This window comes from Astyanax mexicanus, chromosome 11 (genome assembly GCF_023375975.1).
Source record: "Astyanax mexicanus isolate ESR-SI-001 chromosome 11, AstMex3_surface, whole genome shotgun sequence".
Taxonomy (NCBI): domain Eukaryota; kingdom Metazoa; phylum Chordata; class Actinopteri; order Characiformes; family Acestrorhamphidae; genus Astyanax; species Astyanax mexicanus.
Window position 1 is genome coordinate 4,002,636 of NC_064418.1, and position 15,906 is coordinate 4,018,541.

Sequence of the window (15,906 nt, forward strand, 5' to 3'; positions counted from 1 at the left end):
GATAAATAATATTACTTGTGGTCTATTGTGTTTTTGTTTTTTTTTTCATTGCATATCATCACTGTTCTAAAAAAAAAAAAAAAAATTTTTTGTGGATTTTTAGTTTACTAGATAATTTTAACACACAAACTGTCTATTACACTTCACACGCACCAATAGAAATTCTTCAAAATGACCTGAAGTAAACTCTTTTTACATTGACTTCCATTGAAAGTTCACAAGGTTTTTTTCTCTCTCCTGTAAAGCTGCTTTTTTGGAGATACTAATACAAATTTTTCATTGGACAGCGACGATATACTGTATGAATGTTTTATTCTTAAATAATCAGTAACAAAGGTTTTTTTTTTTTTTTTCTAAAAAATATCTTTATTCATGGTAAATTTGTAGTTAGTTTATGAAAGGTTTCCCATGTCTGATATATTAAAATTGATATTTCATTTTGTTAATTGTTGCATGTATTTTTTTTAACAGGGCCAAAATTAGACAGAAAAGAAAGATAAGGGCAAAGAAGTGACTGGAACTCAAATTTTCCAAATTTCTGCATATTTATATGGTTAAGATGTAAGGCAGTGTTTTCTGTGTTATCTGTATTGCTTCAGAATTGTTATGAAATATCAGGACTTTTAATTTTAAACGAGATCAGCGCACAGATTCTGGGCACTATTTGATTCCTTAAGGCGCCACAATGTATCACACAGCATTTTGACAGACATACATTAAGTTAGAAAGAAAGAAAGAAAGAAAGAAAGAAAGAAAGAAAAAGAGAAAGAAAGAAAGAAAGAAAAAGAGAAAGACAGTATTTTGTCAAACAAACAAATGCTAAGACTAAAATTGCGTAAGCGTAACCTTACTATCCTAGTCCTGTACAGCTCACATCTGAACGAGTTCCCCAGATACGCTTCCCATAAGGCTATGTCCACAGTTCCATGGGCATGATGCCCTCTTTAGAGTTTAAAGAAGGAAAGAGGTTCTCCTCAGACAGGAAGTAGAAGGGGAATTGGACCAGGAATCCATGAACCTTGCGGAGTTCAGCGCAGGCCTGGATGGGGTCTTCAGTGGCCATGCAGGAGCGAGACATATACTCCCTTAAGAGCTTATAGTTCAGCACTGCGTCAGTGGGTAAGCAGCGGAACACCTGCACACAGAGCAACAGGACTTATTACCAGGGCTGGGAATAATTTTAAAAAATGTTATACCGGTAGGATACTTTAAATTCGGTACCAATACCCAAATGATACTTTTATCGATACTTTTTTTTCTAATTTGTAACCAAAAAATCCGACAAACTATAATTATTATTAGGGCTGGGTATCGTTTTAAAATTTTCCATACCGGTACGTTACCTTGAATTTGGTACTCATACCCAAACGATACTTTTTTCGATACCTTTTTCTAAATTGTAACCAAAAAATCCAAAGAACGATAATTATTCTCACACAACAAATGTATTTAACCAACAGCTGACGTGAATTATCTCATTCTCTCATACTGTCACCATGAGAGACTCCATCTTTCTGAATCTGGTAGAGAGAGCAAGAAACAGCGTGAATGTTATAGTCAGAGTAAGAAAGAGAGGAAGAGACGCGAGTAAGTGTGAGAAAGAGCAAGAGACAGAGCGAGTGAGTAAAAGAGAGGTAGACAGGGCGAGTGAGGTGTAGACAGAGACAGCGCGAGTGTGAAAGACAGAGCGTGCAAGACAGAGAGAGCATAAGACCGCAAGTGTGTGTAAGAGACAGAGCAAGTGGGAGAGAGCGAAAGACAGCAGAGAGAGTGTGAGAACGAGTGTATAAGACAGCGCAATTAAGTGAGATACAGAGTGAGAGAGAAAGCGAGAGTCAGAGCAAATGAGTGTGAGACAGCAAGAGAGAGAGAGAGAGAGACAGCGCGAGTGAGTGTAAGAGTGAGCAAGTGAGAGAGAGCGAGAGACAGTGCGAGAGACAGCATGAGTGAGTTTAAGAGACAGATCTACAGAGAAAGAGAAGGAGAGTGAGTGAGAAAGACTGAGAGAGCGCTACTGAGAGAGAGAGAGAGAGAGACAGCGCGAGTGAATGTGAGAGGCAGAGGCAGAGAGAATGAGTGTGAGAGACAGCGCGAGTGAGTATAAGAGACTGCAAGCGAGTGAGAGAGAGCGAAAGACTGCATGAGTGTAAGAGACAGCACTAGTGAGTTTTTTTTCGCATTTTATGTATCGAAAGTACTGAAAACAGGCACCAAATTTTATTTAGACCTACTACTACTTGGTACTCAGTAGTATCGAGACATTTTAATTGATTTTTGGATGGAATTTCGATACGCAACTATTTTTACAGTAAAATTCACACTCAGCCTTTAACTGCACTGACAGAGAGAACTCACTGAATGTGTGTCAGTTACATAATATGTATCACAGCATGTGAGAGAGTAATTTGAATGTTAATTAATAAGTGAATCGAGCGATTATAAATGCATAAGCCTGTCCTTTCATGTGTCCTCTTGACGGCACTGAAACAAACACAGATGGCTTTTGCAGAGCAGTGTGTATCTTGGAGCAAGTCCAGGTAAAGACTCTACTGTATCGATTAACTAATCCTATTTTTTAGCTCAGTGATGAAAGGGTTGATGCTCTGAGAAGCAGCTGAGGGGTTTAGTCAGCTGGAGCGTGTTGAAAGTGTTTTCCTCCGTTCTGTAAAACGGATTATTTACCTTGTCGTAAACGCTGGCGTTCTTCGCTGCCGTCACCATCCAGACCTCCTTGTAGAAGCGGTCGCTCATGGGGTCACTGATGTCCACACTGCTGTCTCCCATCAGGCCGAGCACAATCCTGAGATACATATAAAAGAGACAGTACCAATCAGAAATTATGTTTTTTTTTTTTCGTTTTTTTTTTAATGATCTTCATTGTAGATTAAATACTAAAGTCATCCAAACTGTGAACTAAGAAAAACATATGCAATTATTTATTAAACAAAAAAAAGTGTTGTGTTTTATATGTTTCATATGTTAGATTTTTCAAAGTTAAGCACCGTTGCTACTTTTCAATCTAAAAAATAAAAATAATAATTCAGAATACAAACGCTATAAATGTGAATGTACTAGTGGATCTCACAAAAAAAAAAATTATATAAATGAAAAGTTACTTTATTTCAGTATTATAGTTCAAAATGTGAAACTCAAATATTATATTATATTATATTATAGATGTATTACACACATAGTGATCTATTTTAAGTGTGTATTTCTTTTATTGTTGATGATTATGGCTTACAGCCAATTAAACCCCAAAAATTAGTGTTTCAGAAAATCAGAATATTATATATTCATATTTAAATTGCATGATGGCACTGCAGCAAATTAACCCCATAAAAGTATTTTTCTGTGTTCATTCTGTGTTGACAGATTAATTATTTTTATATTAAAAAGCTTACTTTACTGTAGGAGAACTAGTGCATCTCAAAATCTGAGTATCATTAAAAAGTTATTTTAATTTATTTATTTTATTACTTTCAGTAATTCAGTACAAAATGTTAAAATCATATATTATATAGATGTATTACACATTGATTTATTTATTTATTTATTTGGAGAGCCATGTCATCTGCTCATGTCCACTGTAAAAAACATTATTATTATTATTATTTTTTTTTTATTATTTATAGAGTTATATAGAGTGAGTATTCTAGTGATAAGTGATACAGGCTGAGGAATAGAGAAGGGTTCTCCTGGTTGTGCCCTGGGCTGAAACACTTAACTTCTCTCTTTAATGTCTGGCTGCTCTGTGGATGTAATGTGGATCAGTATATTGTGCAGCCGTGGTTGAGTGCAGTTGGAGATTAAGTTGGAGTTAAACCCACCTGAAACACTCCTCTCTCAGAGACAGGGCGAACCTGCCAGCCTGGTAAATCTCTCCATCCATCAGCGAGTCCTGGAACTCTGTGTCCTCCACCACCACCGCCATCTCACTGTCTCTCTTACCCAGCATGCTCCTGTCATTGATGTTGGCAGATCCTGCATAAAACCAGCACACCATGCTCGCTCAGCACGAACACAGAAAACAGCACACTTTAACCCCTTAAATTCCTTTTAAAGAATTGTTTAGATTTACACTCATTTCGATTTGATCTTAGATATAGCTAATTAGCCATATTTTGTGTCCAAATTTAGGTTTTCAGCTATAAGGCTAATGCTGCTGCTAACAAATGCTGTTACCATTTTTTCTCACCATAAGGCGCACTTAAAAATATTCTTTAAATTTCCCAAAAATCGCCAGTGTGCCTTTTAATCTGATGCTCCTTATCTATGATGAATTTTACCAGTCATGTATTAAGGAGCAGTAAAGACACTCTAGCACTGCTAAGCGCTAGTTAGCTCTTTTGCTGTTCAGAGGTGAGTATATCGGACCGTAGCCTGCGCATTTACCATGTTTAAACAAGCTACATGGGAGAAACTGCTAATTAAAACAGGGTTCCTTAGTGTAGCACTGTCAGGGGGCATTTCCTAGCGCTAACCACAGCTAGCGGTTATCCACTAATACTAATGCTGCTGCACCCAGCCTTAGTGAAAATCTGGAAATTTGAGCTCACTGTAAATAAACAGAAGTGCTTTACTCACCCAAATAAACAGCTTTCAGGAGATAAATCTTTTTTTTTTTTTTTGAGAATTACAGTTTTGTTTACTTAACTTAGCTTTACTTTAGTTATTTTAGTGGCGAGACTTGCTCAATTAGAAGGAAACATGGCAACACCTCTGTTCCTTACTAGTGTCACATAATGTGCCTTATAACCCGGTTAATTTTGTTTCTGTAAATACCAGGGAATCATATTTAGCCAAAAATTGTTAACATTAATTATCACTTTTACATATTTACAATATCTTGCTGTTTTCCAGATGAAAGATACAAGCTGTACATGGTTAGCCTAACTAGCTTCTAGCATTTATTTATTTTCCAAAAGTCTGACTGCATTTCTCATATATAGCTCTGTGTTAGATGAGTAGCACTGCTGTGGTAAATGTATGATTAAATAGCACTGCTGAGGTAGCTACACAAATGTGTGACCAGGTAAACACAGCTGTTAAACAGTAAATGTATGTTAACTGGAACATTTTTGATTTTCTACAGTGTCTGAAAAATAAATACTGTATTTGAATAAATAAAACTTCACATTATTCATATTTTATCTTAACTTGCTGTATATATTTTGTTAAAAGGAATACTAAATTCACTAAAATATGGTGCTCTAAATGGATGTTGAGGACAAATGATGTTGACGTATCTTTTTTTTTTATGTGCACCCATTTGACACATTTGAATTATGTAAATTCAATTTACCATTTGTTCCAATGAAGTGTGAAATTAATATGCAAGTCATTTAGTTATGGGAGTGAGGTTATTGAAGTGTGGGAGCACATGGACTCCCTCACAGCTTAATAACACACAATACATTACAGTGAATGAGAAGAGTGGATGTATTGTCATTTCATATGTAAAATATATGAGAGTGTCATTAGTGACATGTCCAGAATGATGCACCAGGAATAACAACATAGCATGGCTATGACTCTACTGCCCTCTAGTGTCCTGCCTGTATATTACAGTGCGGTCCATTTGAGCCGAGCCCTCTGGCTGTTTGCTTTTGCTTGAGTTCAGTGCACTGATTATAATTGTGAACTGGTTTGAATAATTAGCTGATTGGCTGATGGAGGGATAGCTGGAAAAAAAAACTCTACAAATAAGCAAGGTTAAATGCATTCATGCATTATTTATGCCTTACATTTATGTGTGTTCATGTGCAGTATGTGTACATCCGTTTATGTACAGGTGCATCTGAAAAAAATATTATTGAAGCATTACTTCATAGATGTATTACAGACAGAGTGGTCTATTTTAAGTTTTTATTTCTTTTATTGTTGATTAATGATAATGGCTCACAGCCAATTAAAACCTAAAAATCAGTGTCTCAGAAAGTTAGAATATTATATAAAACCAATTGATACTATTAGCAGTGTGGGCAGTGTGCCAAGTCCTGCTGGAAAATGAAATTCACATCTCCATAAAAGTTGTCAGTAGCAGAGGGAAGCATGAAGACTTGATAATAAAACACAGTGGATCAACACCAGCAGATATCAGACATGTCTCTCCAAACCATCACTGATCATCAGTAAATTTTACATTTCATTTAAAGTAAATTAAGGGAGCAGAGTCTGGAGGAAGAGTGGAGAGACACACAGTCCAAACTGCTCGAGGTCTAGTGTGAAGTTTCCACCAATCAGTGATGGTTTGGAGAGACACGTCTGTCATCTGCTGGTGTTGATCCACTATGTGTTATAAGTCCAAAGTCTTATGGCACTTCATGCTTCCCTCTGCTGACAACTTTTACGAAGATGCAGAGATTTCATTTTCCAGCATGACTTGTTGGCACACTGCCCAATAACATCACTCTGTGTGTAATACATCTATGTAATATACGAGTTTCACATTTTGAAATGAATTACTGAATTAAAATAAATTTTCAATGATATTCTGACATTTTTTTCTGACATGCACCTGTATATACAGTATGTTAGTAGGTATGTATGTATGTATGTAGATACTGTACGTGTGTCTGTCTGACAGCAGTGGAACTGACCAATGATGACAGTGCAGTCGTCCACAATCATGAGTTTGCTGTGGACGTATATGAGCTCGGTGACGAGACGGCCGTCCAGGTCAGCGTGAGTGCGCAGACCACAGAATGAAATGTAGTTGATCCAGCAATCTGACACTGCGTTCACACACAGAAACAAATAAACACAGCTATAAGATTGTATATACATGCTTGTGCACCTTTTTTCTGCAAACGTTAATGCACAGTTACTAGAGCTGCACAATATTGGGGAATTTCATTTTTACCATATTAAAAAATAAAATTAATCCAAGAAATTTCCAAGATATAATCTGCTTCTCATATACTTGTCTTGGAAAATTGGAAAATAAGAATATATCAAATAGTTTACAGCTCTGGAAAAAATAAGAGACCCCTTAAAAATTATGAGGTTTTTTTTATTTCCTTCAATGTAGTGAAGCCGGACTGGGTTTGGGTTGATCAGTTATGCCAATAAAATGAACATTGTTTTTTTATTCTATAAACTACGGACAAAATTTCTCCCAAATACCAAATAAAAATATTGTCATTTAGAGCATTTATTTGCATATTTACAGAAAATGAGAAATGGCTGAAAAAACAAAAAAGATGCAGAGCTTTCATACCTCAAATAATGCAAAGAAAACAACAAGTTCATATTCATAAAGATTTAAGAGTTCAGAAATCAATATTTGGTGGAATAACCCTGATTTTTAATCACATGCATCTTGGCATCATGTTCTCCTCCACCAGTCTTACACACTGCTTTTGGATAACTTTATGCTGCTTTACTCCTGATGCAAAAATTCAAGCAGTTCAGTTTGGTGGTTTGATGGTTTGTGATCATCCATCTTCCTCTTGATTATATTCCAGAGGTTTTTAATTTAGTAAAATCAAAGAAACTCATCATTTTTAAGTGCTCTCTTATTTTTTTCTACAGCTGTATAGAGTAAAAAAAATGATGGATGGCTGAAGGAGTTTTACTTACTCACACGTTTGAGTCTCTCTATGATGGAGTGATCTCCTCTGCACATGGTCCTGAAGATACAGAGAGATCATTCTCCTCACATGAGCTCTGTCCTGTTCACAACCTGACCTACCCCTGATCTGAATAATCTGACTGAATGATTCATGGATTAGAAAACACACGGGAGAAGTGTGCTGGACATCTGACTACAGAATTACAGAAGATTGTATATGGTGTGTAGCTACATGCACTGAGATTGCTGGTATTTGCAAAATAACATGAATTAAAATAGTAAAACCATAAAACTACATGACAAATTACTAAACTACATATTTTCTAAATGAAATTAGCTTAAGATAAAATAAAACATTTTTAGTTTTCATAAACTAAAACTAGACTGAAACTAAAAATAACAAAATTACTAAAAAAAGTGTCTAAAAAAAACTATTATACATTTTAGTCAAAAGACAAAACCTAAATCGGTACAGTTTATAGGCTCTGCTAAGTAACTGTGTTGGGCAGTGTACATTTTGATACATTTATGCTTAAAAACAATATCACAATGTCACAACAACTATAAGGCAAATATGATGCACTATAAACTATATATATCATCACTGTCCAATTAACAAAAAACACTTGTCTCCAAAACAGCAACTTTACAGGAGAGAGAAAAAACCTTGTAAACTTTCAATGGAAGTCAATGTAAGAAGAGTTTATTTCAGGTCATTTTGAAGACTTTCTATTGGTCCGTTCATCAATAAATTTTGGCACATTGTAAGAGACAGTTTGCCTGTTCAAATTCTATTGTCACGCCCTTGCCCTGTTTTCCCTGTTTCTGGTCTCCCAGTGTGTTCCCCAGTAATTTTCTAGTCACGTGTGTCTATTTGTAGCTCCACCCCCTCGTTACCTGTTTCTCCAGGTGTTTGTAGTTTCGTGTGTTCCCTGTGTGTATATAGCCCTAGTGTTTCAGTCTGCTTTCACCTTTCCCTGTCGTTTGTTACTCCCGCGTTTCCGCTCCTTCTTAGACCTTGTGTTTTGCTATCTCTTGTTTATCCTTTGTTTGTTTTCCTTTGGTAGCCTCCCAGTTTGTTTATGTCTTTGTTTCTTTGTTTTAGTTAGTTTTATAATAAAACTTCCTTTACATCCACCTCCTCGTATCCCTGCCTGCTCCACCGTGCCATATATTACTAAAGAAAAAATCTACAAAAATGGTGATGTGTTTTTCATTGGACAGCGACAATATACTTTTTTTATTAATAATTCTCTTCTTTCAGCTTTTCCCTTTTTTTAGGGGTTGCCACAGTGAGTCATCTTCCTCCATCTCCCTCTGTCTTCTATGTCCTCTGTCCTCACACCAGCTACCTCCATGTCCTCTCTAATTGCGTCCATATATCTCCTCTTTGGTCTTCCTCTTTGTCTTTTTCCTGGCAGCTGCATGTCTAAGATATACACACTGTCCCTCATCTGGACATGTCCAAACCATCTCAGTTTTGTATCAATAATTGTAATTTAATAAATATTCCTGTTTCTAATTAGAGAGTTGAATGGGATTGTCATCAAAATTCTGTAAATCGTGTTCAACCTCACAATAGTACCTAAAATAAAAATAAATAAATAAAAAAAACATTAAGCATTTGGGTGGATCATTCATTGGTCAATTACATGTCTTATATTTTTTATCTTAGCTTAATCTCATCCAAAACCACTGATCGCCCTCCCAATTCAGCCAGTAATGGCCTGTATGAGTCCTGCGTCGTTCCTGCAGTTTCCACATATAATTTGCAGAGAGTCCAGCCTTTAATTGAGGCAATTAGGCGTTTCCAGATGAAGCATGTGCTGCTGATTACCTGTAATTAAAGTACATGATTGCCTTGATGGCTTGGCCCCCTCCGGAGGAGATGTCGCCCTCAAAGCCGGGCAGCAGAGGCATCACTACATACACCCGGAACTTCTTCTTCTCCCTGCGGAGCATCCAGAAACCACACACAAGCTCGGAATAATACTAATATACCCTGCTGAAAAAAAAAAAAAAAATATATATATATATATATATATATATATATATATATATATACTTAATTGTACTTAAATTAAAACATATTGGGAAATGTCTAAGCATGCTGTAAATATACTATATATAACAGATGGATGTACTTACTTAAAAATGTATTAAAAGTACATTAATATTATGCTTTCATCCAATGTTAAAAAAAAACATTTAAGTACAATTAAGTATATATATTTTTCTTCACCAGGCTATATTAGTATTATTCTAATACTTTAATTGTATAAAAAAATCTTACTTAAACTGGGGAAATTCATTTTTACTATATAAAGAAAAAAAAAAATATATATATATATATATGAAAATATATATATGAAAAAGTAGATTATTAGAAGTATACTAATATACATATATGTATTTGTATATATATATATGTATATAAACATATATATATATATATATATATATATATATATATGTATATATACAAATACATATATGTATATTAGTATACTTCTAATAATCTACTTTTTCATATATATATTTTCATATATATATATATATATATATTTTTTTTTTCTTTATATAGTAAAAATGAATTTCCCCAGTTTAAGTAAGATTTTTTTATACAATTAAAGTATTAGAATAATACTAATATAGCCTGGTGAAGAAAAATATATATACTTAATTGTACTTAAATGTTTTTTTTTAACATTGGATGAAAGCATAATATTAATGTACTTTTAATACATTTTTAAGTAAGTACATCCATCTGTTATATATAGTATATTTACAGCATGCTTAGACATTTCCCAATATGTTTTAATTTAAGTACAATTAAGTATATATATATATATATATATATATATATATATATATTTTTTTTTTTTTTTTTTTCAGCAGGGTTAATCATGAACACACAGAGGAAGTGTGTCTGTACCTGTACGCTCGCAGGATTCTCTCTGTTAGAGCATCTCCAATGCTGTTGTGGATGGACTTGTCGGCACAGCTAATGAAGAACTGGTTCTACAGTGCAACACAAAATAGTGATTTAGTTGTAATTTGTTTAATTTGACTTGATTGATTGATTGATTGATATGGTGAGCAGCTAAAACAACCATTTGTGGATCCGACAGGACACCCCTATTCTAGAAACCTTTTGATCAGGACCTTTAGAAACTATGGAGCCCCATCGTGAATAAAAAGACATCATGTAAAAAATATATATATTCATGATCACACCTTATTATCACGAGTGGAAATGAGATAATTAAGGTGTGGGAATGAGATCACTCTCACCAGAGAGGGCTCTAAATTGCAAAACTTTCGGACATCAGCTTTAATTTAAAGTAATATAAGAAGTCTTATTTTACAGTTTTTTTTTACGAAGCCCCTAAAGTGACATTATGTAAAGAAAAAAATTATGCGTGCCCATGCTTTACCTCTATGTAGATGAAGTGTTTGCTGTTCTGTATGGCTGAGATGTAGGCCAGATGAATGGACTCCTCATGTACCTTTGTTCCTATTGACCACTGGCACACAGACCGCAGAACCTGCCAATTAAAACCAAATCAAATCAATACAGTTACAGTTACTTATGCAACCAGAGCCCTATAATATACTGGATATAGAAATCAATATGTTTTCAGTGTGATTTACAACATATTTATTGCATAATAGGGGTTGAAAACCAGCACATGCCTCCTCCAATACATGTGAAGTTAGACTTCGCCTCTTTTTGAACTTCTGCTGAGTAGCATCACAGCGCTAACGCTCGGAGGAAAGCACAGCGACTCGTTTCTGATACATCGGCTCACAGACGCAGCCTTGTGCTGATCAACATCACCCTAGTAGTGATGAGGGGAAAGAGCGCCATCTACTGTACCCACCCAGAGAGAGCAAGGCCAATTGTGCTCTCCCAGGGCTCCGGCAGCTTATGGCAAACGGCATAACCAGGATTTGAACCATTACATTACATTACATTACATTTGGCAGACGCTTTTGTCCAAAGCGACTTACAATAGTCAAGAACCAGCAATCTCCCGATTATAGTGGCGACGCTTTTGACCGCTGGACCACTGACCTGCTTGCTCTCATGACCAGTCTCCAATTGAGAATGTTAGTGTTATGTGTTGTAAGAAGGAACGGGAATTTTACATAGTGGTAAATGCTTTACTGTTCCAGTTTATTTTGAAATGTGCAGGTCTGAATTACTGATTGCTGATTCCTTCTTTAAAAAATAAACTAAGTTACTTTATGAATTACTTGGTTTTAAAAGTAACTAAGTTACTTTCAAGTTACTTTCAGCATTTGCCAACAACTGTGCTTTTTATCCTAATTGCTGCCTCTCAACCATGGTCACGATGCTCAGGAGAACTAGTTTCCACCGTAACTCCGTGGGTCAGATAACTGGATTGGAAATAGTATAGCGTTGGATTACACGTTACTGAAAAATATGGTTAGATTAGAGTAACGTGTTACTTAGTGACACATTACTGACATTACTGGATTTATATTAATAAACGAACGTTGAACCACACAAAATTTAAGAATTTAAGACAAAGTACAAGCAAGAAACAACATCATTAATCCATTTGGTATCATAAGATGCTAAGGACACTGCTAATCCTGGTTAATGAAAGAAAATGAAAGTGTGTAAGTGGTGTTAGTGTGAAGCTATTCGTGCTTAATGCTACAGTACATCTGGAAATGCATCTGATGAAATGATCAGGAGATGTTCCTCACCTGCACGTTGGCCTGTGTGTGTTCCCCCCTCGTCTCTGGAAGCTCGCTGGGCGTGGAGAGAGACTTGGGCATGAGGCAGGGATAACCCGTCGCCCCTGAGCGCTTCTTCACCAGCTAGAAAATAAAGGAGAGCTGATTAAAAGCAGACAGCACGCTGCTAGCTATCTCCCCAATCACACTCTTAAAAAGCGCTAATTACCCCCAGCAAGTCCAGGCTGACCATCGACCCGGCCCACTGGCTGAGCCCCTCATGAGGCCGGTAACTTGCTCGGGGCTGAATGAAAGTCACCGCAGCCCCTCTTTTTGTCCTTAACAGTACGACTGATTGCAATAAGCGCGAGGCCGTGAGGCTAAAGACGTTCTCAGACTGCGTTTCTGATGCCTATTGTCTCCCCCAGACTCCACTCAGACTGCCTTCACCTGTACCACAGTCCAGGTCAAGCTCCACCTTATTCAGTCATTTATTCTCCTGGAGCTCTGTTCTCCTGGGTTTAGAGTCATTAATGCTGTTTAATAATCATAAGCCCCATGCACACATTATATTACAGGGTATTATAATGTATACTGTATTTTATGGACTTTAAAGTTCACCGAATTATAAGACACATTATCAATAATTTTAATTGTAAATTTTCTGGCCTATTTTCACATATGAGGCACATTTTAAGTGAGGCACATTTTTTAATAGTGAGAAACAAGGTTTTCAAACGAGTGCTGGATGTTAATCTACACACATTTCTCTCCTGAAATCTGTTTATTTGGGTGAGTAAAGTGCTTCTGTTTATTTACAGTAACCATAGATTTCCAGATTAGCAGCTCCTCTAGCTGTGGTTAGAAGCAGCGCTAAGCGCTAGTAAATTTCGTCCGACAGCGCTACACTGAGGTTTCCAGTAAACCTAATAGCTAATAGCTAAACCTAATAGCTAGCGGTTTGTCCCACGTAACTTGTTTTAACATGGTAAACGTGGCAACTAGAGTATGATATATATTTGCGAAAGAGTGAAATTAACTCTATCTAGATGGGGAGATTTATCTGGATAAGGGTTCTATTGAATAATGAGAAAAAGGATAAAATCAGAGTAAAGAGGCTGTTTCTTTTAAAAATAAAGAGTAAAAAGTTTAGATAATTGAGTGAAAACGTATGAAGATGGAGGTAAAATGTAGTCTAAAAAATAAATACTCAAGTAAAGTATAGAGATACATTCCTACTCAAGTAAGGTAATAAAGTATTTGTACTTTGCACAATGTTATACAGTGCCAGACAACTTTTGGTCTTCATTACAGGCACTTTAACCTCCCAGCGATACGTTAATAAGGTCTTGCACACTTTTCTAGTGAGTTATTTCAGTAAAACAATGCCCATCCACCTACTGCTGTCTTCTCAAGAGCCATGGCCAGATCTATCCCCAATTAAAAATGTGTGTGATGCTATCAGATGCATCAACATTCAACACTCCTCTACCTCAGAATCTGCAAGGATTGTGTAAAAATATAAAATTTGAATGGAATGGATTATCCTAAGACACCATTAGGAACCTCTACAACATTGCACAATCATTGTTACTGGTTTCCAAACTTTCATTCCGAAAACCATTGCAATCAGACAAGTTTCTTATGGGGAAAAACATAATCTAACAACAGATATACAGTTAGAATAGAATTTAGTTATCTCTCCTACCAAACCACACTCTCAACCTTGCACTAAAAAGCTGAATTCATTTTTTTTTTATTATCTCTCCGACGCTTCCTTCACTCTGCATTTCACACTCCAGTGTTCTCTCCCCTCTCGAAGGAAGTGGTTGCTGTGCAAATTAGCGAGCTGTACTCCATGTCAACACTGACCGCAGGCTAAACAGTAATCTGGGCCTGGTGTTTTTAAACAGATGGTTACTAATACAATAAAAGTATTGAATTTATTTTAGCAGCAGGCAGCTCGGGCAATTAACAACTGGCATAATGTGTTGATTAAAATCTATTGAGTCCTGAAGAGAGGACTGATCTTAACTGGACTCGTGGGATGTTTGGCAAGCATCCGAGCGGCAGCCCGAACTGCCCTGACCTTGACGGTGAATAACAGCCTCAAAATCATCTCAGCTCCCGAGAAAGCCTGTATGTTTGAGACTGGGTTGCCATGCAGGGGTGTAGTGTAGGTGTTGGGGTAGGTGTTGGGCATAAAAACCTGCTGAGGGGGAGTGAAGGGCAGCGATTGCTTTACTATTATTATTTGTATATTATTATAGATGTATTACACACAAAGTGATCTGTTTTAAGTGTTTATTTATTTTATTGTTGATGATGATTATGGCTTACAACCAATAAAACCCAAAAATCAGTATTTTAGAAAATGAGAATACTATATTACAAAACATAATATTACAATTGGTACTTTTGGCAGTGTGGGCAGTGTGCCAAGTCCTGCTGGAAAATGAAATCTGCATGGGAAGCATGAAGTGCTGTAAGATTTTGAGGGAAAACAAAACTGCACTGACTTTAGACTTGATAATAAAACACAGTGGATCAACACCAGCAGATATCAGACATGTCTCTCCAAACCATCACTGATCATCAGTAAATTTTACGTTTCATTTAAAGTAAATCAAGGGAGCAGAGTCTGGAGGAAGAGTGGAGAGACACACAGTCCAAACTGCTCGAGGTCTAGTGTGAAGTTTCCACCAATCAGTGATGGTTTGGAGAGACATGTCTGTCATCTGCTGGTGTTGATCCACTGTGTTTTGTGTTCTATCAAGTCAAAATCTTACAGCACTTCATGCTTCCCTCTGCTACTGACAACTTGTATGGAGATGCAGATTTCATTTTCCAGCAGGACTTGGCACACTGCCCACAGTACTGCCAAAAGTACCAAATTTGTTTGCTTTGTATTCCGTAAAAGTGGGTCCTGACTTGACCATGAGAAAACCATCACTAGAGTGAGTACGCTCATTTTTAAAATCTGGACTGGAGTTTTTTCCTACTACTTAATAGCAGCTTTTACTGTAAATTAGACAGCAGCCTTTAAAAAAAGCAGAATATCAAACAAAAAAAAAAAAACAATGATAGGAAACCATTAATCAATCAGAAAAAGCTAAAAAGCCCTAAATGCTCAAACTGTCTCATACTCTCATTACTGATTGAACTGTTCTCACTCTGTACTGTAGATGATAAATCCTGGACGTACTGATCTGTGTAGCTATTTAAGAGTAATTTATCATTTTTTCCTAGTATTTTTTCCTGCTACTTAATAGCAGCTTTTAACTGTAAATTAGACAGCAGCCTTTAAAAAAAAGCAGAATGTCAAACAAAAAAAAACACTGATAGGAAACCATTAATCAGTCAGAAAAAAGCTAAACCACTAAAAAAGCCCTAAATGCTCTAATATAGCCATATCTCACACCGTCTCATACTCTCATTACTGATTGAACTGTTCTCACTTTGACACTCTTTCTTTCTTTGTGGCCGCGATGAATACGGAAAATAGCTGAGCGCCGTTCTCTAATCAGCACCAGTCAACTGGCACCAAAGGAAATAAATGAGAGTGCACTGTCTTTGAGCAGAGAATTCTCATTTCCCCTAAACACCTCATCAGAAGCATT

The 15,906-nt window shown here is 36.3% G+C and overlaps 1 protein-coding gene across 2 annotated transcripts in view; it reads right to left on the reverse strand.

The window, feature by feature from the left end:
* Positions 1 to 329: 329 nt before the first annotated feature.
* Positions 330 to 15,906, reverse strand: part of si:ch211-168k14.2 (phospholipase D1) — a 46,485-nt gene continuing 30,908 nt past the window's right edge. For both annotated transcript variants that reach the window (XM_022680628.2, XM_022680627.2), the window contains exons 19-27: positions 12,317 to 12,430; positions 11,014 to 11,124; positions 10,512 to 10,597; positions 9,414 to 9,527; positions 7,585 to 7,634; positions 6,603 to 6,737; positions 3,831 to 3,984; positions 2,683 to 2,800; positions 330 to 1,135 (exon numbers count right to left, since the gene is read on the reverse strand). In XM_022680628.2, coding sequence (XP_022536349.2) covers positions 911 to 1,135; positions 2,683 to 2,800; positions 3,831 to 3,984; positions 6,603 to 6,737; positions 7,585 to 7,634; positions 9,414 to 9,527; positions 10,512 to 10,597; positions 11,014 to 11,124; positions 12,317 to 12,430 — 1,107 coding nt within the window. In that variant the 3' untranslated portion in view covers positions 330 to 910. The remainder of the gene's footprint in view (positions 1,136 to 2,682; positions 2,801 to 3,830; positions 3,985 to 6,602; positions 6,738 to 7,584; positions 7,635 to 9,413; positions 9,528 to 10,511; positions 10,598 to 11,013; positions 11,125 to 12,316; positions 12,431 to 15,906) is intronic.